The sequence below is a fragment of the Schistocerca cancellata genome, chromosome 2 (assembly GCF_023864275.1).
Source record: "Schistocerca cancellata isolate TAMUIC-IGC-003103 chromosome 2, iqSchCanc2.1, whole genome shotgun sequence".
In the NCBI taxonomy this organism is placed as follows: domain Eukaryota; kingdom Metazoa; phylum Arthropoda; class Insecta; order Orthoptera; family Acrididae; genus Schistocerca; species Schistocerca cancellata.
This window is the reverse complement of record NC_064627.1, coordinates 634,464,860-634,491,940: the sequence shown is the minus strand read 5'-3', so window position 1 is coordinate 634,491,940 and position 27,081 is coordinate 634,464,860. Positions and strand designations below refer to the sequence as shown.

The 27,081-nt window shown below is 40.7% G+C and overlaps 1 protein-coding gene across 1 annotated transcript in view; it reads right to left on the bottom strand.

Moving 5' to 3' along the window:
* The window catches only part of LOC126147521 (NPC intracellular cholesterol transporter 1 homolog 1b-like), a 141,609-nt gene that overhangs the window by 71,483 nt on the left and 43,045 nt on the right, over positions 1-27,081 (bottom strand). Inside the window, exons 7-14 of the mRNA XM_049915700.1 lie at positions 25,927-26,022; positions 15,320-15,537; positions 15,134-15,232; positions 14,824-14,993; positions 14,543-14,737; positions 2,287-2,488; positions 1,871-1,987; positions 358-538 (exon numbers count right to left, since the gene is read on the bottom strand). Of these exons, the coding sequence (XP_049771657.1) occupies positions 358-538; positions 1,871-1,987; positions 2,287-2,488; positions 14,543-14,737; positions 14,824-14,993; positions 15,134-15,232; positions 15,320-15,537; positions 25,927-26,022 (1,278 nt within the window). The remainder of the gene's footprint in view (positions 1-357; positions 539-1,870; positions 1,988-2,286; positions 2,489-14,542; positions 14,738-14,823; positions 14,994-15,133; positions 15,233-15,319; positions 15,538-25,926; positions 26,023-27,081) is intronic.

Genomic DNA, 27,081 nt, shown 5'->3' with positions numbered 1-27,081 from the left:
TTGTTAGTTCTATTTGGTTCTTGACAAGTCCATTTTCTATTTGCTTTCTTCTCAATTTAGTTTGTTACTTTCATGTTCCACAGATCACTTTGTACAACAGATTAGAGAGGTGTGGAATGAGTCATTTTACATTCACCTAACAAATTAATTTCTACACATGGTTACATTCTGAACATTTATAAGACGGCTACATGTTAATAAATGTGTAGAATATTAAAGTTTTGTCCTCACATATTCTAATTTATATCTGAGGGTATAAAAACATCAAAATATTAGACACTGCCATGGAAGTATGTATTACTGAAATATAATATGAGCTGGAAAGCTTTAGAGGAACTGAGGAACATAAAGTCTTACCTATAAGAAAGCAGCATGTCTCTGATAAACTTGTGAGTAGCATACTGGGTCCAACTGTACCCAGTGTCCGTGCAACATGTTCCTCATGGCTTTCAGTTTTTTGTCTCGGATTACGCTGATGTGTCTGTACTAAGATGAATATGTTGTCAACTCCAATGGCCAGTACAAGGAAAGGAATGACCTGAAATAAAAAGAGAGCACTGAAGAAACATGGTAAAATAATGGAAGAAAGAATTAATATTATTCTTGTAACTTGTTAAAATATTTGTTTCATAATCATAATTTTTTCAACTCCTTTGATGCTGGTCCCCATCCTTCATTGTCCTCTGCCGGTCTAATAATTTTTGTTTCCATTTTTTTATGCAGCATTGTCAAAAATCTCAGTTACATATTTCAGTCTCCTCAACAATTTAGCTCCCCTGGAACACCAAATATTGGCAAATGAACTAGTCTTCAATGTCACAGCACATATTTCACCAACATTTTTATTTCTGTGATAAGCATTCCTAGAACTATGTTCCCCTAGCATCTAGTCTCACACATACCTCTTCATGCCATGTTCTGTTTGTCAGCTTTGCTGCTTAACACATCTTTATTCAGTTCTCAGTCACTCTTTACCACTACCATGATCATTATTTCTTTAACAGATATTTAATTAGTTTTCTGTTACTCTTCTTCACCCCTGCAACCACCACCACTTTCTTTTTATTTTTTTCATTAGCATACAATCATAATGAATCTTTACTACAATTCTGAACTTTTTTTAGTTTCCCTACCCACTAAAGCACAAGAAGCACATTACATGCAAAACCCAAAGTGCTGCCTCGAATGGCAATATATACCCTGTGTAGGAGTGAAATATGTGTATAAGAACACCATTATCATGAACTGTCTTCTTCTCTTCTTAAGTTTGGATTTCCACTCCACAAGCATTGGAGTTTCAATTCAGCCCTATAAAGTACCTAATTTTCAATATTTATTTATTCAGTAATAGTCTTCAAGGGGTGCATTGAATGGATAAATAATACACTGGCACATAAACAGGCTACTGGCAATTATCTTTGTGGATTTTTTAAAAAAAAAATCCTGAACAGAACTGGGATAAAATGCAGGAACAGATGTGTAATTTACTGTAATTTACATCTCATTGAAGGAACCATTCCTGCATTTGATAAGTGATTTATAAAAGCCACAGTACAACAGACTCTGGATGGATGCAAAACTATTGTATTCCAAACACAAGATTACTGCTTTAAGTGTGATCTTAGGTGTAGTAAGTGCACAGAGATGAAGAGTCTTGTATAGGATGTTAAGTATTAAATCAATGGAAAAACTGTTGACAACAAGCAAATACAAATCTTCATGGAATAAATCAGATGGTACTTACAAAACTGAAGCTTTCAAGCATTGATTATAAGCTGTTAAAGAACTAAACAGCAACTTAAAGTTGTGGTAATGGCTAGCTGTATTCCAGTGGAAAACGAGAAATTGTGCTTGTGGATACAGATCATACCTCAATTGTTAACAACGTTGTTGCAACTCCGGCATATCCAAATATCCCAAGAGATGATAATACTGACATAAGTACTACGACTATTCCGCTTACTCCCAGAGTAAATTTTCCATCAATCTGTGAAGCAAAAATACGATTAATTTGTTTCTGGAAGTACTTTAGTAGGAAATAAATGTAATAATTGATACATAATGTGATCTTTTTGTAGAAGTGTACACTACATAATTTACTGCAACATAAAATATCAAAAATGTTTGTTCAAAATTTCTTTGCTCTATCACATTAAAGTAAGGCAGATGCAGCAAAGTAATGGTCAACTTCATATTGTTGTGCTGCATCTTCTACGTGCTGCTGCATGAACAGTAGCACATTTTATGAAAAATTATAAAGTACTAAGTTACATATAATTATCTTACCAGTATTGTTTTGAAAGATCTATACCGTCCAATGGCAAGTGTGATATACAAAAACATCACAGCATAGCTGATAACAACAGTTGCTATTTCTGCTTGAGATTCACGCGCGAGCTCATCTTCTATTGACCGTTCAGCCGAAAAAGCAATTGACATGAAGGAGGGCATCTTTGTCTCTGACCATTCTTTCATAAACTGGATGAACCTGTGGAGGGAATTCATAAAACAGTGCAGTCATTTATTCATATATAGATGGTAGTCCCCGTCTCTGAGGGGAATTTTTGTGGATGGAAACATGACAAAAAATTCGTTACTAAAGAGAAGATGCAGTCATTTCTGCACGCTGTGTGAACGATTATCTACCATTGGTCTACTACATAATTTATTAATTTGATAAATAACAGTGATTCATAATTGTCTTTGTCAGGTGTCAACCACTGGTTTTGTTGCTTGCTGTTTGGATTCCAATCAAACTGTGAATAGTACAGGCTGCAAGCAACCCTAGTGATTGTTTCTGAGTGCCATTAAACACTTCATTCTTTCATTCATCATGTTCTGTAGATCCCATAAAGAAAGAGAATCTTCAGGTTTTTGGAATGAGTAAAAGTATACATTAACAAAAGACAAGCTAATAATTGAAACTACTCTGTACAGTAGCACTATATTAATACTAAACCATCACCATGTTGTTTCAAGCATTTCATGCTTATGTTAGATAAATTTAATCCAATAAATTAGAAAAAAGGCCGCCACTTTAAATAATATCAGCTGGTTCTTCAGTTACACTTTACAACTCTGTTTATAAAACAGTCAACATGTAAAATAACATAATAATGCCGCACATAACGAAGAATGTGATACAGACAATATTGTAGTAACTGATACTAACTCCCAAGGTATATGTGAATTTACATAACTTAATGAATGCACATTGTAAAAGTAATAGATCACTGAATTAGGTATTAGAATCTAAATAATTTATATTTGAAAATAAGTGTAAGAAATGTAAGAAAATGTTAAAACTTGTATTTACAAAATTTGTACACAGAAAACCGATTGCAATTATGTTTTATATATGTGTAAAGATCAAGAATTTATGTTAGTATCAAAATCAAATCTGTATTTTAAAAGTTACAAACATTTTTAAATCAAACATCATTGTGGAAAGGTATTTCATGTAGTTTGGCAATGATAACTGTATTATTTTACCATGTTTATTATTCTGGAAAGATCACAACAAACTGTAAATCCAAACTCTTGTAACTTATTTTGGAAAGCCATTCAACTTTTATTTGTAAATTTTAAAAATACTGTTTTAAACAATGAATGTATTTACATTTCAGTTATTGAAAGTTATATAAGGACAAGTGGCAGCAGCCCTAGGCATGGCTGGTACTGTCTCAGATTTTGTTGGGTCAACAGAAGTGACAAACAAAAACATACAAATAATATTGAGCTCAGTCCTTCAGTTCACCTGATGATGGCGACATGTATGATCGCCGAAATATTGTGCCCGTTTGACACTGTAGATTGGCAGTACACCCGTGGATATTTTGATTATCAAATACGCTGGGAGAAACTCAAGAATTGCAAAAACATACAAATGTTGTAAAGAAAATGCAGTAAAACAATATCCTGTACTGAAAAACATGTTAACTATCCAAGGAAAAAGTTTGTAATTTATAAACTGACATATTCAGAAGAATAATTTGTATGATGTCCTGAAACTGTATTATTTCTAGGGATTGTATTTGATTATTCGATGTTGAATAAATATTATTATTATTATTATTATTAGTATTATTAAATTTGTTGCCTTCACCACAATGCTAGAGTCTTTGTATTTTATTTCACACTCATGGGGAAGAAAATGTTCTGTGGCAGGTGATATGGTTACTTGCTTGATTTGGGTGTATACTTGTATTCTGCACATCTTTACTCAACAGTTATTTTAGTGTGCCTTACATATTACATGCCACATTGCAAAATGTGAGGTCTACATCCAGTTTTTGGATCACTGCATTATCTTTCACTTAACGTATCAGACCTTTTAATTCCATTGGAGGGACCTACATACATAATAAGCCTTATGTCTGAAGTATTCCCCCACACTTACTGGAACACTTCTTCCAATCAGTTCCTTCAGCAGGTGGTGTTGATTTGCATTGTGGTGCACATTTGATCTACTGTTATGACTACCCATACTTTTTGTAAACTTCCCTCAGTTGTCTTAGTTCTTTCGCAATAAACTTTTGTGTGACAACGTGTGCTTTGCAGACAAAAATAGAAGCTTTCGAAATGTGGCGCTACAGAAGAATGCTGAAGATTAGATGGGTAGATCACATAACTAACGAGGAGGTATTGAATAGAATTGGAGAGAAGAGAAATTTGTGGCACAACTTGACTAGAAGAAGGGATAGGTTGGTAGGGCATATTCTGAGGCATCAAGGGATCACCAATTTAGTATTGGAGGGCAGCGTGGAGGGTAAAAATCATAGTGGGAGGCCAAGAGACGAATACATTAAACAGATTCAGAAGGATGTAGGTTGCAGTAAGTACTGGGAGATGAAGAAGCTTGCACAGGATAGAGTAGCATGGAGAGGTGCATCAAACCAGTCTCTGAACTGAAGACCACAACAACAACAATCTTCATTTTGCAATTTCATTTTGATAACACCTTTTCCAGACTTCTTCTGCGTAAAACACATATTTACATGGAATGTTACTTCATGGATTGTGACTGTTTATTAGAGTAGTTTATGATTTATTTCCTGTTACTGAGGTAGAATTAAATGTGGGACATTTGCAAGTCTCTAATTCTATTACACAACACCACAGATGCACCAGTAGCTTTTTGTGGTTTACAGAATCAAGTGACCAATGTGATCTAGTAGGTTGAGCACTAGACTTTGGCTCTGGGAGTCCTGGGTTCAGTCTTGGATGGGGATGGGGATCTTTCCTCATTCAAGTCCCTCCAGGATGGCCTCTTGTCCACTCTGCCTGCAGTCAAATGAGTACTGGAGATCTTTCTTTGGGTAAAAGGTGGCTGAGGTGATACCTATACAGAGTGAAGGACTGTAACGTTTTACTTCAAATATCTTGTAGTTTGTCTTCAACTTGATGGGTATATGACATGATTTTGCAAATCTTCAGAGCTGTGAAACAGTCATACTGTGCAAAGGGCAACTGATACTCTCATTCCAAAAAGGAGGAATTGAGAAAATTACAGTTTTGTTGGTGGTTGGTGTGACAAGACATCCAGTGAAATATTACTACATGCCTTCTCTGAAAATTACTTACAACAACTAGTTTGGCACCCCACTCATGATATATTAGAACTAATGGCAACAAATATACCTGACCTCTTATGGGTGTCCACATTGAAACAAGTATCAGTGACTCTGAGGCAATTGTGGCAACAATGGTTATCCAAATTCAAAGGGAACCTAAAAAAGTAGAAAGTTTATGTGTTCCGTTATCTAGATCAAAAAGCAGTTGTGTCATACTTCAGTGAGGTACTGAAAACTGCTAGCACAGGACAGGAGCATGTACAGGACCTGTGGCTCAATTTTAAAAGACCAGTTGATGGCACACTGCAGAGATTTGTACCCAGCAGAACAGTTCATGGTGGGAGGGACTTTGTGTGTGTGTGTGTGTGTGTGTGTGTGTGTGTGTGTGTGTGTGTGTGTGTGTGTGTGTGTAGTATATGCAAGATAAGTTGAGCTTTGTTTAGAGGTTGTGATCAGAACACATCACCTTTTGTTTACAACTGCCAGCATGCTCAACAATTTAGTAGCATGGCAATACATGTTTCAATGAGAAATAAAAAAGGTAAAGAGTGTTTGAACATTTGAGCATGAGCATTTGTATAATGTGATTTCACAAAATTTTGTTTCTTTGTCATAATTTATGCCACAGCTGCTGATCAATTGTGCACACACAGCGCATGCATGTCTAAAAAGTTGGCAGCCTTTTGCGCCAATATGTGAACATCCTACCCCTCATGCCCCTTTGCCCAAGGAAATCGAGATCTTTTCCCCTTTGCCAGCCCAACACCCTTGTTGGAACACAGATTGATGCTCAACTTCCAAAAATCAAAACTTGTGATTTTTATGAATTGTGTGTGTGTGTGTGTGGGGGGGGGGGGGGGGGGGAGAGAAGGTTGTTGTATGTTAAAGAAATGCATTCTGACATTTAACTTCATTTTCAAATGTTCCTTTACAATGGAAAACCAGGAGAATTGCCCCAATTTAATCCTCATACACGCTAAAAAGACCAGTGAATAAGGTATTAGTTTCCGTGTCTTTGAGAAACGGCTGAAATTGTCAAAACTGAAAAAAGCTCCTGGGCCCGATGGAAACCCTATCAGTTTCTATACCGAATTTGCAGCTTAGTTAGGCCCCCTTTTAACATACTATATTGTAGATTTCTCAAACAAAAAACCATGCACAGTAGTTAAAAGAAAGCACAGGTCACACCAATCTACAAGAGGGGTAGTGGAAGTGAATCACAAAATCACCATCCAGTATCCTTGACATTGACTTGTAGAATTTTAGAACATGTTCTCAGCTCAAACATAATGACCTCCTTATTGTAGATTTCTCAAACAAAAAACCATGCACAGTAGTTAAAAGAAAGCACAGGTCACACCAGCCTACAAGAGGGGTAGTGGAAGTGAATCACAAAACCACCATCCAGTATCCTTGACATTGACTTGTTGTAGAATTTTAGAACATGTTCTCAGTTCAAACATAATGACCTTCTTCATGGCAACCAGCATGGATTTCGAAGACCTGTATCATGTGAATCTCCTCAGGGGACATTGCCTTAGCGTAGCACTGTCCCTGCATGCGAGGAGGTTTGCGTGTTCTGGATCCAGAGGGCTATGCTGGTGGTAGCGTAGCTTCCATCAGGGCCACCCATGCTGGACAGGCCAATGGGGAGGAGCCAAACAAAGTGTGTCCCACAAAGACTTATCTTCTGTCTCCTATCTGATCCTATCTTAAGCCCACCCTTTCCTTTATCATTCTTAACATCCTACAACACAGGGCAGGGAGGGCTCTAGAGGCGTGGTGAAGCCAGTCTCCTTAAGGGAGTAAACCTGATACAAATCATCTGCTGCCTTGCAGTTAGTAGAGGGATCTACAAAGGCTAAGGATGCTGCCCTGAACATAGAGCCAACTCGCCTGCGAGCTGTAAGGGGCAACCCCCCAAATGGTTGGGCAGAAGATTAACAATCTCCCACTGTAAAACATCAATTGTTGCAAATGCTAGCAAAGGAATAAGCTGGACAGATATTTCGATGATGACCCTAGCAGACAAAAAAAAGGATAAGAGATATGTACATAGGAACATGGAATGTGTGGAGCAGATACCAAGCTGGAGTCCTACATCAGCTGCTAATGCAAGTAAACAACTCCAGTTAAAAATATTGGCTCTCTAGGTGATAAGGTGGAAGTGGAGTGACATAATGGGCGCAGGAAATTTCACTATCTTCTATAGTGGCGAGAGGATGAATACCTTTGGAACAGGTTTTGTGGTCCCTAAAGAACTGAAATATGCGGAAATGTGTTTCCAACCAATCAATGAACGGACGTCCATATTAAGATTAAGGGAAAATTTTTCAACATTACAGTGATAAATGTATATGCACCCATAGAGGAGGCAGATGAACAACAAAAGGACGAGTTTTATAGCAAGGTAGAACAACTGTATCATCAGGCTCCCAAACATGATGTCAAGATATTAATAGGAGACCTGAATGCAAAAATAGGAAAAGAAGAGCCCTTTCAGCCAACCACAGGAAGACATAGCCTCCATGAAACATCAAACGACAATGGACTTAGGGCTGTAGATTTTGCTGTAAACAAAAACATGACTGTTGGCAGTAAATGTTTCCCATACAGAAAAATACACAAAGAAACATGGATTTCACGAGATGGACAAACCAGAAATAAGATAGACCATATATTGATTGATAGGAGACACGGACTGGATATAATGGATGTTAGGAGCCAGCATGAAGATGACTGCAATTCAGACCACCGTCTAGTGAGAATTAAATATAGACAAAGGATCTCACTATTGAGTAATCAAAAAGGCCACAAACAAAAGAGGTTTGACATTAAGAAACTGAAGTTAGAAGAAATATGGAAAGCATGTCAGATGAAAATAGAAGAGAGGATTAAGAATGATATCGACACATCAAATGAACATATAGAAGTAATGTGAAAACGATGTAAGACTGCAATCCTCGAGGCACCTGGAGAGGTTTTAGAACATGAACAGGCTCAAAGGAAGGAAAATTGGTTTGATGAAGAATGTTTGAGAAGAATTGAGGAATGTAATATAGCACAAATGAAATTATTACAGAGAAGAACTTGAGCAAATCTGAATGAATATAATAAAAAGCGCCATATAGCAAAGAGGGTCTGCAGACAGAAGAAAAGAGCACTAGAAAAGAAAAAACTGGAAGAAATTGAACAGCTAGGAGAAGAGAAGCAAAGTCGTGAAATGTACCAAAAGATTAAAGAAGGAAAGGTTGGGTTCCAAGCCAGAACAAATACGTGTAGGACAAAGAAGGGGATTTGATACGGGAGAGTAATAAAATACTTGACAGGTGGGCAGAATACTTCCAAGAGTTACTGAATCCAGAAGTAGAAGAGTTAGAGAGAGAGGAACTGGTGGAACTAACTTACTATGGACCAGAGGTTTTAACACCAGATCCTACATTGGGGGAAGTGATGCAAGCCATTAAGACCTTAAAAAACAATAAGGTACCAGGCTGTACTTCTCAAATATGGTGGGGAAATGCTGTGGAAAACAATTCATAAAATAATACTGAATATCTGGCAAGAGGAGAGCATGCCAAAGGAGTGGAAAACAGCTATAATGTGCCCCATACATAAAAAGGAGATAAATTAAACTGCCAGAACTATCGAGGAATCTCCCCACTAAATACCACATATAAAGTTTTCTCCAAGATTATAACCAACAGAATTACTCCATATATGTAAGAGAGAGTTGGAGGCTATCAGAGTGGTTTTAGAAGAAATAGGTCAACAACTGACCAGATATTCACATTGCACATACTACTTGAAAAATGTTACAAACATCAAATTAACATACACCAGCTTTATATCGACTTTAAACAAGCCTATGATAGCATCTCAAGAGTGGCGTTGTGGAATGTAATGGAAGAGGCTGGAATACCTAAGAAGCTCATTAAACTTTTTATGATGACCCTCAGCGAAACCAACTGTAAAGTAAAAATACAGGACGAAATCTCCAGAGAAGTGGAAGTGAAGAAGGGACTTAGACAGGGTGACAATATCTCCTCATTGTTATACAACCTTTGTGTAGATAAAGTTATAAGTCAGATAGAGTTAAATAAAGGAGAAACCTTATTAAATCGTTCACTACAGTACCTAGCCAATACTGACAATGTGGCATTACTTGCATGAAACACTGTCGTGCAAGGCAAAGCTTATCAACTGGAGAAAGGTGCAAGAGAACTTGGCCTGACAGTCAATGTCGAAAAGACCAAGTATATGGCAAATGACCAACCAACAAAACCTACCAAATCTCAGGATAGCTGACAGGGAGTTTGAAAGGGTGAGAGACTTCAAGTACCTTGGGTCGACTATCACCGAGACAAATGACAATGGCAGTGAGGTGAAATCCATAATAGCAGCAGGTAACAGATGCTACTTTGCCGCATTTCCCATGCTTAGGAGTTTGCTTCTATCACAAAAATCCAAAATCCTCATTTACAAAACCATTATAAGACCAGTTGTTATGTATGGTGCCGAAATATGGACCATGACTGTAAATGAGGAAAGGATCCTTAGCATTTGGGAGAGAAAGGTGCTACATAAAATATACGGCCCAATATACGATCAAGAAGGTTGGTGCATTCGTACGAATGCAGAACTACCACACCTGTTGTGCTTATTTCTTTGAGATCCCACCTTCCAGGCAGTGACATCATGCAGCAGCAGGACTCTTCATTAGCGAGCACAGGTAGCATTCAGAGAATCCTACAAGGGAAAGCACCAGAACCATCACAGAAAATATGTCAAGCTCCCTGCAGGGGAGCAACCTAGTGATCGACGGGGCCATTGCGCAAGCCAACAAGTAAGCTTACAGAAAATCTTACTCGTGTGGGAAAGAGTTTAAATTGTTAGATTTTAGAAAATTTGCCATGAAAGTAGGTCTAATAAGGCCACGCGAGGGCGACACGTGGAACACGAACTGTAGCATGTAATGTGCTGCCGGCCGAAGTGGCCGTGCGGTTAAAGGCGCTGCAGCCTGGAACCGCAAGACCGCTATGGTCGCAGGTTCGAATCCTGCCTCGGGCATGGATGTTTGTGATGTCCTTAGGTTAGTTAGGTTCTATTATCATATGCTTTCACCCGTGTCAGTTTTCGCAACCTGCATATACATGTTTTGCACTTTGGACGTTCCATTCAGCATGGCGCCCTTAGCGGCCAGTTGCACCGCTTTTGCCTTAAATCGGCTCTGCTTCGGTACCACTGTCTATTCTGCTCTTTTCTGTTCATTTTGCAAATGGCGCGTGGGAGGAATGACCGTCGGTAGCCTCTGTATTAGCTCTGATTTCTCAGATTTTCTTATTGTGGTCATTTCAGATGTAGGAGAACGTAATATATTTCCCGACTCTGGACGGAAAGTTCTATCTCAGAATTTCAATAGTAAACCTCTCAGTAATCCACAAAACCTCTCCTGCAGCGTCTGCCACCGGAGTTTGTAAAGCATTTCCGTAATGCTCTCGTACTGACTAGTGGACCCCGTGATGAAATGCGCGGCGCATTAGTGGATCTCTATCTGTTCTATTTATGTAAAACTATACAGTTCTACGAGTGCTCAGTATATCAAAGAATCACTGAATAACCAGTTGAAACTGCATACCTGATTAGCTATTTTTCCAACTGCCTGATGAAGCTGTCAGTTCTCACCGAAATATTTTAAAGAAGTCAGTGACATGTACATTGGTCTGACTTTCGAACAGCAAGCTGATGAATAGTTGTCAAATTGTCACGATTGATAATATTTGTCAAAATGTCACTATTGATCAAGGTTGATCAATTTTGGGCTGAAATTTTTCAGTTATATATATAGGTCTATACTAGAAATTAACCACAAAAATCTATGTTTGCACAAGTTGTAAGCATTGTGTCTAATATCTTCGACCTGAATATTTAATGAGCTAATTAGCAGAATAATTTTGTTTGGGTTCTGAAAATTACAAATTCATTTGTTGAATCCGTTATAGCGAAACTAAAATATATTTGGAATTGCCGACTGAATTTTGTTGTGAAATAATTTTTCTTTCTTCATTTTCTGTAGATTATTTTAACAGTGCATTTCATATAAGATATAATTTCATCTGCTTTGTTGAGAACATACAAAGTTACTTGATTTTCTCCGGTTCACTGTGGGCCATTTGTATCCGTGACATGTAGAACTGAAAATTTCGCGTTCTGAAGTCATTTCTGCTTAAGGTTTCGCAAGTGAGTTGCAACAAAGAGTACTAAGACGGGTTCACACACGTAACATTGGTATCGCCACAGTTAGTGGTGTATTTATTTAGTTATTAATTCGTGTTCCGTTGAGATAATTAAATGCATATGGCACGAATCATATATGAGAATAATACTTGCAGATGCTAATAGAATACCAATTGTAATATGTGTATAGGAAGAAAATATGCTAATAATTACAAGCTTATGCATTTCCTACGGTGCACAGTTGCACTGAAGTTGCGTGTGTGAACTCCCAGTTTTCAGTGGCGCAACTTTCGTCTTGTCACAAAAAGGTCAACTTGGTTGTACTTTGTTACGCCACTTTCCTTCCACCACTACCCTGTGGTGGCTGCCAGTGTTACCAGTTCTCCAAAACGAAAAAAGCTAAATGTTTCTACAGAAAAGTCAGAAAAAAGCGGAAATAAAACAGCGTGTATTACTGCACAGTTTTATTTTTGCAATAATCATACTGTTTAACATTTTTACGGGGAGGGGAGGGGAGGGGGGTATACGAAAATGCGGTAAGGTAGATATTGTTGGATAACTTCAACTGTATGAAGAACAGTTTGATCAAATTTTATATACAGACAAGTCAAAATGTAAGCAACACTTACGTCAAAACATTGGAATCAGGTTCTTGAAAAATAATTTACTCATATTTACGTCAGGAAAAAAATGTTCCACAGGTTTTTGCATCATATCTTAAATTCACATACAACATTTAATTTTATTGGTTTCAATAGCCATAGAGAAAATGTATAGATATTAAAATGCGTAGCTTCTGGGAAGCAAATTTGCAGGTGTGCCTTGTTTATCTCATTAGAGAAATGATTTTTGGATTCACTTGTACTTCGAATGCATATACAACAATTTGAGATTTTATTTCTATGATATGCATACAAAATATCGGCCCATTTTTAAAACCTTGAAATTTTGAGGCAAAGATTTATTTAAATAAACATCTTCATGTCAATTTATTTTGCACAACTTTCTTTTTCTCATAATAAAAATCTAAATACTGTTTCTACTAGGAATTACAGGGCTAATTTTACAATATCTGCACTTTAGTGTTACATTATTTCTTGCACTTCAACAAAACACTACAATGAATAGAAGTTCTCTGTTCCCTCTCCTCATCAGTTAATGACACATAGTTTGTTACAACTGCTAAGCGGATGACTTCCTATATCATTTCCACGGAATACTGGCGGGTGTTTTGAATTCTTAGTTCAGTACAAATAATTTGCCTTTAATCAACATGGATTTTAATGCTTTCCCATGCTCACGGAAAAAAAGCAAGGAAATAAGCCAAATTATTGTGAAAAAAGCCATACTTCCAGGTCTCAGCCATATCACTCATTTGCCAGCTAAATGGTATCAAAAAGAAGCCAAAGTCAGCTCTAAAAAGCTGATTTCTATTTCGAAACAGGAACATTCTCTCGCAGTTATAGTGGAGTAATTGCCGCTGTACTCCATTAGAGTTCAGTGTGTTTTCATTATATTACTGAAAAAGCCAAAACAGTGGTCGCCAGGTACACTTTCGCAGCTTCTGTAACTACAAGCAATATATGTTTGACCTTCTGTAGCAGTGTGTGTGTGTTGCGAGGAGGTAGGGGGGGGGGAGGAGAGGGGGAGAGCGCAACAAGTACTGTATAAATTGTGGATTATACGTGGAAAATAACCCCCGAGCGTGATGTGATAGTCTTTATCTAAAAATCGGTTATTCGTAATACAAGGATCAATACGAGTCAAAAGTCCTGGAAGAGTGGCAGGCTGCAGATGATATTTATACATGCCAGCTGTTGGTTAGTTCGCCAGATTAAAACAGCATTTCTGTCTTCGAGTGTTATTCTTAATATGTTTTTGGTCCCTGATTTATCCTCGTGTGTAACCTATTTCGGATCTAACATCTGGGTTCCTTCCTTGTGTTTAACTCCTGTCACAGCTCTAATGCCATAACCTCTACCATAACATTAAAACCTGATTGCGGTTACCCTGTTGAGAGATGTGTAACTTCTTAGATTTGTACCACTCTATGAGAATTGTGTCAACGAGCTTGCTGCAGTGGTAACACCGGTTCCCGTCAGATCACTGAAGTAAAGGGCTGTCGGATTGGCTAGAACTTGGATGGGTGATCGGCCGGCTCCGTCGAGCGCTGTCGGCAAGAAATGTGCACTCAGCCTTTGTGAGGCCAGTTGAGAAGCTCATTAGTGAGACATAGCGGCTCCAGTCACGAAAACCGACAACTGTCGGAAGAACGGTGGGCTGACTATATGCCCCTCCATATCCGCATCCAGTGACGCCTATCGTATGAGGATGACACGGCGGTCGGTCGGTGCAGTTGGGCATTCCGAGACCTGCTCGGACGGGGCATGTGAACGGGAGCTCAAAGCGCAGCTACAGCCACATGTTGTGGCGTCACATCATTTGCGTGTGTGAACACAGCTTTACGTAGTTGTACATCCTGTTAGCCGAAACAGGAATCTACTGCATCCTCGTTTCTGCGATTTAATATACTTTCTTCTCTTGAGTTCGTGATGCTTACAAGGTCGTCTAGATTCTGTTGCGATCGCTTACTGACTATCCTGAAGCGCAAGCAGAAATAAAGGACTTCGCTAAAGTTGTAATTACACTACCTACAGTTCTTCTCTATGAACTTACCAACAACTGACATGACCACTAATTAAGTCTATACACATCGGCAGGCCTAAACTTACCTAGATTCCCATTCAAGAGCCGGTTGTAGATCTGTCTTATCCAAGTGATTGTTGACCAAAAATGTCAGTGAGAGACCTGTTGACAACGCATACTTTGAGTAATTAACGTTTGCATCTTCCGGAAAACCGCCAAGTGCCAAACCAGCGAAAATGGGCCCGCCGTAAGGACCCAAACAGCTAAAATCAACGTTGTTCCTGCAGAAGTACACAAATTTGCGTTAATTGCTTATCGAAACTGATAATATTCACAAGCAGAACCTACTTGTGGAAAAGATACTTACTGCATGCACGTTAACAATATGCTCAAGTAGGAATCATCTTCTAACAAACTTGCATCGTTTTTCAGATAGCCCCAAATACTTTGCACAAGGCAGTCTTCTGTTTTCACTTCACCCGTCGCCAGTGGTGCATTACAGATATTCTTCAGCTCGTAGCTTTCTCCAGCTCCGATCTGTAATTAAAGTAAAGTGAGAAGACGGTTCGCGATCATAAGATAGTAGTCAAAGTAGACTTCTTTCAGACTTTGAGATGCTTTGATTTGTCAGACTGACGAATAACAATTGTTTGTATTAACTGCATCCAGTACCGTACCTGAATTATCTGTTGTTGCAAATCGAGGACAGTTAACAGAAAAGTTTTATTGAAAACTGGCCCGAATTCCACAGGTTGCATACCGCTTTCGTACATAATCTGGAAAAAAGTTCATTTACTCTTCTACAGATGAATGTCAGAAATAAAAACTGTGTAGAAGAAAAAAAGTGTTGTTGGTTTACATACATTGTCCAGACCGTGAGCCTTGATGAACACTTGTTCAGTTCTGTAGAAGGGACCGAAATGAGTGTCAAAGTAATCTTTTTCGATCCTCGATTGACTTGTCGGAGAAGCCCATAGCTCTATGCGGTCAGTCGTGACGATCAACGACAATGCGCCATAGCTCATGCCAACAACTGCCCAGGATGTTAAGCATATTGTTGCTCCTGGATATGAGGCAAATACTGCAAAAACAAACCAGATACAACATTTGAAGAATCAGGGAAAGAAAAAACAGATAAGTCACTTTTTCTACAAAATGAGTTACTGCTACATCTTGATTCAGACTGATCGTACGAATCTGTTAAGAGGCTTGGACTATTAAAAATGCGAGATTTTTGCATTCAAAATTTTCTGTAAGAGGAAGGAACCAGGTAGATCAGTTTTTCAGGGGAAAGAAGCAGCAAGTCAATGAGACTCATCCGCCCAGAATTCTGATGCAACCTCTTCCAATAAACTGGAGGCGAGGAAAAGCACAAAAGGAAGTGGGTATTTGCACAGACTTTGCAAAAAGGTGTAACCTTGCCAAATTTGGAAACCAATGACATTGAAATTAAGTGGTGACTTTCGATGCATTATTTCAGTATCCATGTTCTTGCAACGGGCGATTTTTTATGTTTATCATGAATGCAGTGCGAAAAAGGGTGCAAATGAAGAGACATCGTTCCTTTTTCGCTTCAGCACTTGTGCCTTGGATGAGAACGTAAGATAACGACGATCAACACTCGTCGCCCATGCCACCTCCACTGTGGAATTTGGCCGGAGATGGACAGGACATCGATAAAGTTCCGCTGCCACCCCCACCTTCTGCCGCAGCCATATGGACGTATCCGACGCCCCTCTACCCCCTCCCCCCTCCTCAGTGTCTGGTGCTGTACCACTTGTACAGCATATCTACAAGAAACATCCGGTATGTCTCGCCCACGCGCCTGCCACGGCACGATCAGTCACGCTCACCTGAGCATGCCGGTGTCCGCTGACCCACGCTTCCCACGCCTCGTACTACCGGTGGGAGGGCTCTGTGGGGATATCGATCTCTACGCGGGACTTGAATGTCTCTGACCGACACGAAGTGGACAGTGTTTGGACTGTGAGAAAGGAGAGACAGTGTGTTCTGAGTTACTGTTCGATGCAGACGTATGTAAAGTGGTTCTCCTGAATAAAGTATTCGTTACCTTAACCACATCATCTGTGGTCGGAAGTACTTGGGCTTTAATAACTTGAAAACTACCGGTGTATTAGACAAACATCTGGGTTTCAACATGTGACACGATAACTCACAGTGCCTTATTTTACAGGTGCCTCAGATTTGACGAAAAATCATAGGGACCAAATGCGATTCCCAAGTGCAACGAAATTTTCGAATACAGTATGGAAAGCAGACATTCCAAGTATTGTGGTCTGGCGTGCGTAATTTATGGAAACAGGCAGTATTTCCCATAAAGTATTTACCCGTAAACAGCCAGTCGCGCATGTGTTTCAGACGCTAGAGCGGACCCTTTACGACAAGCGTTTGCAAGGAATCCGACAAAATTGGTGCGAGCAGCAGCCTGCGAGTAGGAAATGCCACTACCAACAGCGTACAAAATCTTACATAGGAGGTTATGTTTTATGCCTATAAGGCTCAGCTGCTCCAGCCACTAAAGCCGAGGACAAATCTCAACGTGAATACTTTGCATTGGATATGCTAGCCAAGAATGATGGAAACAATAACCTTTTAGAAAAGATTTGTTACTCCTATGAGTAAAATTGTCACGTATTTGGCAAACTGAACCACAGCAATGTTCGTATACGGGGATCAGAGTGTTCTCATTTTATATGTGAAATGGAGACAGTTCCAAGATATATCTGTGATGCACACTTATGCACAGTTACATCTGTGGTCCACTTTTTCTCTATGAGCCTACTGTCAACAATGATGTTTATCTGGCCATATTACAGAAAACTGGTTGTGCCAAGGCTGAAACACCTGCAAGCTGGCGTTACGTTCCAACAGCATAGGCACGACCTCAGTGGTCCCTAATTCTTCATCAAATTTTGGATGAAAAGTTTTCAGATTAGGTGAATTTGACGAGATGGATCGAATTCGGTGGTCGCCACAATCACCAGACCCCACACCACTAGACTTCTATGTATGGGATTTTGTAAAGGCGTATATATGCAGACTGTAGCGACGAATGAAAATTTGTATCAAGACCGCGATTCAAACCCAGGTCTTCTGCTCACTAGGCAGAAGCGCTAACCATTACGACCTCCTGGCACAGCGTCTCTGCACAACTGCACGGATTGTTGTAGCATGACTTTCTCCTCAATCCAAATTCCTAGTCACGCCTCAGTCCACTTTGTACTCCCCCAAAATTCGAACAGCATTGCAGAAGCTCTCCAACTGTCTTGGATTAACATCTCAGCACCGAACGAAACGAGGGATTCTGCCTGAAACCCTGGCATAGGTGTTTTAATCAATTGAAACTATCCAGAGTACCAAACCAAGGTTATAGATCTACAGGACTTGAAGATAAGCATTAGCAATGTATTTGAACTTGTCGCCGTGGACTTTCTACAGCGTATACAGGGAGAAATTTAATACTGACTGGACGTTGACCGTGCCACTAGGAGTCCTCACATTGACGTATGTTAATGACGAAACAAACTTATGACTGATATTGTCACATGATGGAAACCAGTTGCTATTATGTTGTATGACGCTTCTAGCTCGTGGTCTAGTGTGTAGCATCACCGCCACTATATTCGTGGGGACCTGGGTTCGATTCCTAACCAGGTTGTAGATTGTCTTATTTCATTAACCCAGAGGCCAATAATATATGATATGATATTATTTCATTTCATTTCGAGTTGTCAAACTCTAGCAAATGAAAGAAAACGGATCACTGAAACAGAAGAAAACGATATTAAAGAAGTGAGAATTACACAAGAAAACGATAAGCGATAGAGGACAAAACGTCATAAAAAAGTACACTGAAACGGAAACACGTGGAAAAGAGGACAGGAAATAAATGGTCGGTAGAATGCAAGAGAGGACACAGCGAACGTATGAAGAGAATTTGGGAAGAATGAAGGAACAAGAAAAAATAGTGACCACGCTGTTAAATGGGGATATTCTGAAATTACATTTACAGTGAACCAGAACGCCATCGACAAACTTTCAAAGGTTGTTAAGACATAACTGCTGAATATTTTGGTATAAGGGGCTACAAGTCTCCGGTGGCTTATTACAGAGATGTATTTGGTTTGGTTTCTTGCCCCAGCTAGCTCTGAACCTGAAAATTGTGCACAAGAGTCTAAATGTCGACGGTATGCGCTGTGTGTTTCGTTTCCATTCGCTCATGGTACCTACTGTTGACAACGGCAGTATCCATTTTACTCTTCATCTTCAAGCTTGCATTTAGTACTGTCTATGTTTTGTTTTTCCAGGAGTGTTGGTTGTACCGTATGGTTATAATTAACGTACAGCTACTCACAGAGGTCTAGTATGGGCTGTAATTACCGTATACAAATGAAACTTGGTACATATTCTCATGCGTAGATTGGAACCGATATATGCTGAAAAAAAGTAGTTCCAATTTTTGCCACCAGGTGTAGATCTGGCACTGTGAATGTAAGAAAGAAGTATACAAATATTTCCTTATGTAATTGGTTAGGAACGGGACGTGGGCAGAAAAGTTCCAGTGGAATCGGGGCAACGTGTTCCTGTATACTGGCCTTCAGATCCGGTAGTGACCGAACGTGTCCATGGTAAACGCGTTCTCTTAGATATCTGCAGATCCAAAAGTCGCATGTATTCCGATCAGGTGATCTTGAAGGTCAAGCATCTGGAAAACCTCTGAGATAATACGTTCGTCGAACGTTGCATTTAACAGATCTTTCACTGGGCGAGCAACATGATGCGTTGCCCCATCTTGCATGAAAAAAGTGGTTTCCACGCAGTAGCGCTCTTCCATAGCCGGAGTTACGTGCTGTACGAGTTCTCGATAACGTGCAGGCGTCACAGTACACCTGACAGGCGCCCTGGGTGTATCCCCTTCAAAGAAGAACGCACAGAGAATAAAGTTGCTTTTGAATCTACTCCACATAGTCACATACAATGAGTTTAATGGCTCTTTGACCACAACACGTGATTTAACAGTAATGCAAATTCGACAATTCTGTGTGTTCACTGTACTCTACAGTGTAAAATGCGTGTCGTCAGTCCATAGTATGTTGCCCGGCCACTTCGATCCGTGCCAGAAACCGCAGACCAAATTCAGGACGTTGCTGCGGATCATGAGGTTCACGTTGTTGCACCGTCTGGATCTTGGACGTGAACCAGTATAAAATAATCCTCAAAACTTCCCTTACTGTTGACCATGGGATGGACAATCCTCGTGACACTGCACGAGGACGTGGTCTGTTGTCAGTTACGGCACCAGTTAGTTACCTCTTTAATAACTTCCACCGGGACAGGACGTCTTCCTTTACCGGGTAACACACCAAGTTCACACATGTGTTTTCGAATTTCATTATTATCTTCCTGAAACCATTTAATGACATTGGGCTTCTCCTCAGGCCTTTCGGTCAGCGAAACTCTCCCAATGCAGCACTGTAATTGCTGCAGTTCATATAAAACAGTTTCACCAACAGTGCACAATCTCTCTTCTGTTCACTCACCCCCGCCCCCCTTACGACTTGTCAAATGACAGCGTGGATGTCATACCGTCATACAAACAGTATACGGCGCCAGATTCGCACCTGGTGGCCAAAACTGGAACAACTTTTTTCCATCGTAAAACTGTTCCGCCCTAACGCCTTAGCATATGCACCAAGTTTCGCTGCCGTAGGACAGTTAGAGTCCACACTGGACTTCCGTGGGTAGATGCATTTTCATTATACCCACCCGGTACGTCAATAACGATGTACAGCTGTGTAGATAGGTTTACTGATGTGAAGTTGGCCGATATGCACGTCGTGTATAGATTCATTGAATGCAATGAATGGGTGGCACAACGACGCTATTCGAAGCTGTTTCTGCACCGACGGCAACCGCGCTACAGTACAGTGTTTCGTCTGAGGCTTGTTACATCATTCCGTGTGGTGTGGTGTACGTTTTGGTTACTGTGTGTTTCAGACCTCTTGACTTTTGTCAATGTATTTTCACAGAAACGACGGTAACAAACCGTATAAATCATACCTTATACCAAAATACTCAAAATATCCCTGAATAACCTGTGAAAGTTTATCGGTAGAACCAAAGAAACTGTTACACCTGCCTTATATCGTGTTGGGTCCCCGTGACCGCGCAAAAGTGCTGCAGCACAACGTGACATGGACTTGACTAATGTCTGAAGTAGTGCTGGAGGGAATTGACACCATGAATCCTGCAGGGCTGTCCATAAATGCGTGAGAGTACGAGTGGCTGGACGTCTCTTCTGAACAGTGCATTGCAAGGCATCCCAGAAATTCACAATAATGTTCACGTCTGGGGGGTTTGGTGGCCAGCGGAAGCGTTAAAACTCAGAAGAGTGCCCCTGGAGCCACTCTGTAGCAATTCTGTCCGAGTGGGGTGTCGCATTGTCCTGCTGGAATTGCCCAAGTCCGTTGGAATGCACAATGTACATGAATGGATGCAGGTGATGAGACAGGATGCTTACGTACGTTTCACCTGTCAGAGTCGTATCTAGACGTCTCAGGGGTCCCATACCACTCCAACTGCACGCGCCCCACACCATTACAGAGCCTCCACTATCTTGAACAGTCCCCTGCTGACATGCAGGGTCTTTGGATTCGTGAGGTTGTCTCCATACCCGTACACGTCCATCCGCTCGATGCAGTTTGAAACGACACTCGTCCGTCCAGGCAACATGTTTCCAGTGATCAACAGTCCAAAGTCGGTGTTGTCGGGCTCAGGCGAGGCGTAAAGCTTTATGTCGTGCAGTTATCAAGGGTGCACGAGTGAACCTTCGGCTCCGAAAGACTGTGTCGATGATGTTCCGTTGAATGTTTCGCCCGCTGAACTTGTCGATGGCCCAGCTTTGAAATCTGCAGCAATTTGCGGATGGGCTGCTCTTCTGTCATGTTGAACGGTTTTCTTCAGTCGTCGTCGTTCTTGCAGAAGCTTTTTGCGGCCGCAGCGGTGTCGGAGATTTGATGTTTTACCGGATTCCTGTTATTCACGGTACACTTGTGAAATGGTCGTACGGGAAAATCCCCAATTCGTCGCTACCCCGGAGATGCTGTGTCCCATTGCTCGTTCGCCGACTATAAAATCACGTTTAAAATACTTAAATCTTGATAACCTGTCATTGTAGCAGCAGTAACCGATCTAACAACTGCGCCAGACACTTGTCTTATATAGGCGTTTTCAACCGCAGCGCCGTATTCTGCCACTTTACGTATCTCTGCATTTGAATACGCGTGCCTTTACCAGTTTCCTTGGCGCTTCGGTGTATATAATTTTCGTATATTCCATTCTAAGAGAGCGTTTGTAGTAGTCATGAGTTTTTCTTGTTCTTTCGTTCTTTCCAAATTCTGTTCATACGCTCGCTGTGTTATCTCTTGCGTTCTTCCGACTATTTATTTCCCGTTCTCTTTTGTGTGTGTTTTTACGTATATGTTTTTATGACTGTTCTGACTATTCTTTATTGCTTACGTTATCTTGTCTGGTTTCCTTTTTTAGTGTATTTTTCTTCTGTTTCAGTGATCCATTTTGTTTTATTTATGCTAGTATTTGCTATCTCGAAATGAAATAAAACGATCGTATGGCATTTTAGGTTTTCGGCCGCCTGGTGCATGTCCTTCTGTTTGACTGTACTTTGGCGATTTGTGCATCGATAAAGATGAGACGATATGGCGAGGACTACATAAATACCCAGTCTTCGCGCGAAGATAATCTCAGACTGACTGGGAATCGAACCCGAGTTCCCGCGCGGATCGGTACATTGAAGATGTGCTTTGAGAGCCTGTCGTCGTTCGTCCTGTAGATATAACCATAAAATTTCACATTTTCTTTTCTAGACATGTCCACCATTGTTTCTGCCAGTTTGTAGATCTCTCTCGATGGCCGCTTTCGCAAATTCCTTCGCGAAAAACTGGTCTGAATATTTTCCTGAGAATTTTCCTTGATGACAACACTAATGTGATTCAAAATGACACTGTTTTTGACTTAGCAGCGTTCTGGTTAATTGGGCAAGTGTTGTACTCCAAATCTGAAAGGCCTCAGTACAATTCACAGTTAGTAGTAAGATTTTTTTCTGTCGCTTACGGCTTATATACCCAAACAACGCTAAGTTACACGGTTGTTCGGAGTACATCTTAATTGAAGGTCCCTCATAACTGACTGGATCAGTCGGAGAAAGGCAACGGCGTACCATCCGCAAAAGCGCCATTCCGAGATAATTCAGCATCACACATCCGTCAGGATGAGGACAGATTTACCTTATAGTGTGGACACCATATAGGCCGACGAAGTGTGATTGCCGTAACGGAGTATACTCAACGAACTGATGCCTTAATACGAGTATACAGAGGGGCAGCTAAAGCCATTGCTCTTTGTTATTCAGTACGACATGATCGATAATGGAAGTAAGACTACAGAAAATTAAAGACTCGTTCGTAGGATACATCGACCTCGATAAAGCGTCGACAATTTCGACTGGTGCGAGATGTTCGAAATTGTTCCGGCGTAAGGCCAAGCGCCGGTACGACGGCCAAGAACGGAAGAGCAGAGAGGGCTGTGAGACGACCTTCAGGCAATAGTTCGCTGACAGACCCCTCCCTAGGACGACGTCGAGACAGAAGCGGAATCTAGGCCTAGAGAATATAAGCGCCTCCCCACCTGGCCGCGGCCCGAGTTGAAGTCGAACCGTCCCTTGAACGCTACAGCAGTGACTTATGAACTGTATTGGTTCACTTGGATTACGAAATGTATATACTGAAGAGCTTGCTTATGTTTGTCTGTCGCCCCTCGCTTGCAATAAGTCTATGTTTCACAAAGTTAAGTATTGTAATCATTTCCCTTTGTAAAAAACTTCATTAATACGATTTGCTTGAATTGCTGTCTAGTGATCCGAAAAGCAGGTTTCCTAGGCACCCTACATCAGACGAGTGGGCAGAACACAACAGAAATGGCGAGGAAAACGGAGGTAAGTTACAAGGAAAAATAGGTAATATACATCAAGCACAAGAGCCAAGAGGGACCAATAAGACTGAAGACCAAGAACGAAGTGATCGGATTAAAAAATGGCTCTGAGCACTATGCGACTTAACATCTGAGGTCATCAGTTCCCTAGAACTTAGAACTATTTAATCATACCTAACCTAAGAACATCACACACATCCATACCCGAGGCAGGTTTCGAACCTGCGATTGTAGCAGTCGCGCGGTTCCAGACTGAAGCTCCTAGAACCGCTCGGCCACACCGGCCGGCCTCGGATTAAAAAAGGTGTAAGAGAAGGATGTAGTCTTTCGCCCCTACTGTTCAATCTATACATCAAAGAAGCCATTATGGAACTATAAGAGAGGTTCAAGAGTGGAATTAAAATTAAAGGTGAATGGATATCAATAATACGATTCGCTGATGACATTGCCGCCGGCCGTTGTGGCCGAGTGGTTCTAGACGCTTCAGTCCGGAACCGCGAAAACTGCTATGGTTACAGGTTCGAATCCTGCCTTGTGTATGGATGTGTGTGACGTCCTTAGGTTCGTTAGGTTTAAGTAGTTCTAAGTTCTAGGGGACTGATGACCTCCGATGTTAAGTCCCATAGTGCTCAGAGCCATTTGAACCATTTGATGACATTGCCATCCTCAGTAAAAGTGAAGAAGAATTACAGGATTTTCTGAATGAAATGAACAGTCTAATGAGTACAGAATATGAACTGGGAGTAAATCTAAGGACGACGAAAGTAATGAGAAGTAGCAGAAATGAGAAAAGCGAGAAACCTAACATCAGGATTGGTGATCACGAAGTAGATCAAGTTAAGGAATTCTACTACCTAGGCAGCAAAATATACCCAATGATGGTCGGAGCAAGGAGGATATCAAAAGCAGGCGAGCACAGACAAAAAGGACATTCCCGTCTAAGAGAAGTCTACTAGTAACTAACATATGTCTTAATTTGAGGAAGAAATTTTTGAGAATGTACGTTTAGAGCACATAATTTGATGGTAGTGAAACATGTACTGTAGGAAAACTGTAAAACAGTCGAAGCATTTGAGATGTAGTGCTACAAAAGAATGTTGAAAATCAGGTCGCTAGGATAAGGAACGAGGAGGGTCTCTGGAGAATCGGCGAGGAAAGGAATATATGGAAAACAGTGACAGGGACAGGATGGTAGGACATCTGTTAAGACATCACGGGATAACTTTCATTGTATTAGAGAGAGCAGTAGGGGATTAAAACTGTAGAGGAAAACGTAGATTGGATTACATCCAGCAAATAAATGAGGACGTAGGTTGCAAGTGCTATTCGGAGATGAGGAGGTTGGCACAGGAGAGGAATTCTTGGCGGGCCGCATCAAACCAATTAGAAGACTGACGACTAAAAAGAAAAAAATGAATGCGTTAATGCATGGGTGCCACATATACTAATCCAACAACCAGTTTTCGCATTAAAAGATAAAAAACGCTAACACTGTGAAGGAGACGATATGCGGATGTGAATCTATATTTACATACCGACAGTATCGTGCATACCACGGGGTACTTTGTACCGCTACTAGTCATTACCTTTCCTGTTCCACTCGAAAATAGAACGAGGGAAAGATGACTGCCTATAATCCTCCGTACGAATTCTAATTTCTCGTATCTTATCTTCGTGGTCCTTACACGAAATGTACGTTGGCGGCAGTGGAATCGTTGTGTTGTCAGCTTCAAATGCCGGTTCTCTAAATTTTCTCAACAGTGTTTCGCAGAAAGAACGTCGTCTTCCCTCCAGGGATTCTCATCTGAGTTCACGAAGCATCTACGTAACACTCGTGTACTGATCGAAGATACTTGTAACAAATCTAGCAGCACGCCTCTGAATTGCTGTGATGTCTTCCTCACAGCTAATGAGTTCTTGGTCGGTGTCGATTTCTGCTGTAACGCTTTCACAAATTTAGGACATTCCGGCATAGAGCTTTTACCTCCTGCAGGAGTAACATGTACCCAGGTCCGTTGTTAGCGAGGTTGTCGTAAGTTGAAACGCCAGAGGAAAGTCCTAAACGCAGTTATCGCTTTCGTAGGCCAAAGAAATTATAATGATGCAAATGGATAGCGTTACACTATGCACATCACTGCATTTGAGTTACGGAATTTTGTGACTTAACAAATGGTTCAAATGGCTCTGAGCACTATGGGACTCAACACCTGAGGTCATCAGTCCCCTAGAACTTAGAACTACTTAAACCTAACAAACCTAAGGACATCACACACATCCATGCCCGAGACAGGATTCGAACCTGCGAGCGTAGCGAAGCGCCTAGAACTGCTCGGCCATTGCATCCGGCGTGACTTAACAGTCCCGCAAAACGCTACAGAACTAAACTTACATAAACGTACTGCTGCAACATAATTATACATCCTATGTAGGTCTCTTGACTTACCTAAGCCCAGTTTTCTGAACAGTTTGCTTAACGTCGTCTGGAATAATGGGATGCCTCCGAAGAAAAGCTTGTAGATGAGTGATGGAGGTAAGCCACCTGTTGAAATAAATGAATATCAGTACAAGAAATACAGACGTTATTGTAACACATTTTTCCTATCATAGTTAAAGAAACAACGAATTTTGTTTACGTCATGGTTCTTTAATTAGAGCTATCTTCGGTACGAGTAATCAATGCACTGAAGTATAACGTAAAATTCTATTCACCGATCTCGGAAAAAAAGAGAAACTGGGCATACAGCCCATCACCAGGAGCATATATTAAGCTCGCCTACATCAGATGACTTGCTTGTCGGGTGTGTTACATCATTATGATGATTATAAATGATGTCAGTCTCTGCGATACATCAAGATCTCCTTCTCACTCAGAAGCTGTGGAGCATCCAACGTACCAGATTTTCACCTGCTGCTCCGTCAGGGAAATGAAAGTCTTAGTCATGGAGGAATGGAATGCGGCTGTAGGGAAGGAGTAGAAGGTAGGGTTACTGAAGAATATGAGCTTGGTACTGGAAATGAGAGAGGAGAAAGACTAATTGAGTTCTATAGTGAATTCCAGCTATTAGTAACGAATACTCTGCTCAAGAATCACAAGAAGAGGAGGTATACTTGGAAAATGCCCGGAGATACAGGAAGGTTTCAGTTAGATTACATCATCGTAAGATAGGGATTGAGAAATCAGATTCCACATTGTAAGAAACCCAGGAGCAAATATAGATTCAGATCACAATGTAATAGTGACGAAGAATAGTCTGACGTTTAAGAGACTTCTCAGCAAGAGGCAATGGGCGAAGAAGAGAGGAGATACGCTTGAAGTTCACTAAGGCTATGGAAACCGAAACAAGGACTACCTCAGTAGGCAGTACGGTTAAAGAGGAATGGACAGCTTTAAAAAGAGCAATCACAGAAGTTGCAAAGAAAAACATAAATACAATGAAGGTAACTGCGAAGGAACTATGGGTAACAGAAGAAATGCTTCAGTTAATCGATGGAAGGAGGAAGTACAAAAACGTTCAGGGAAATCCAGGAATACAGAAATACAAGTCGCTGAGTAATAAAATAAATAGGATGCGCAGGGAAGCTAAGACGAAATGACTGC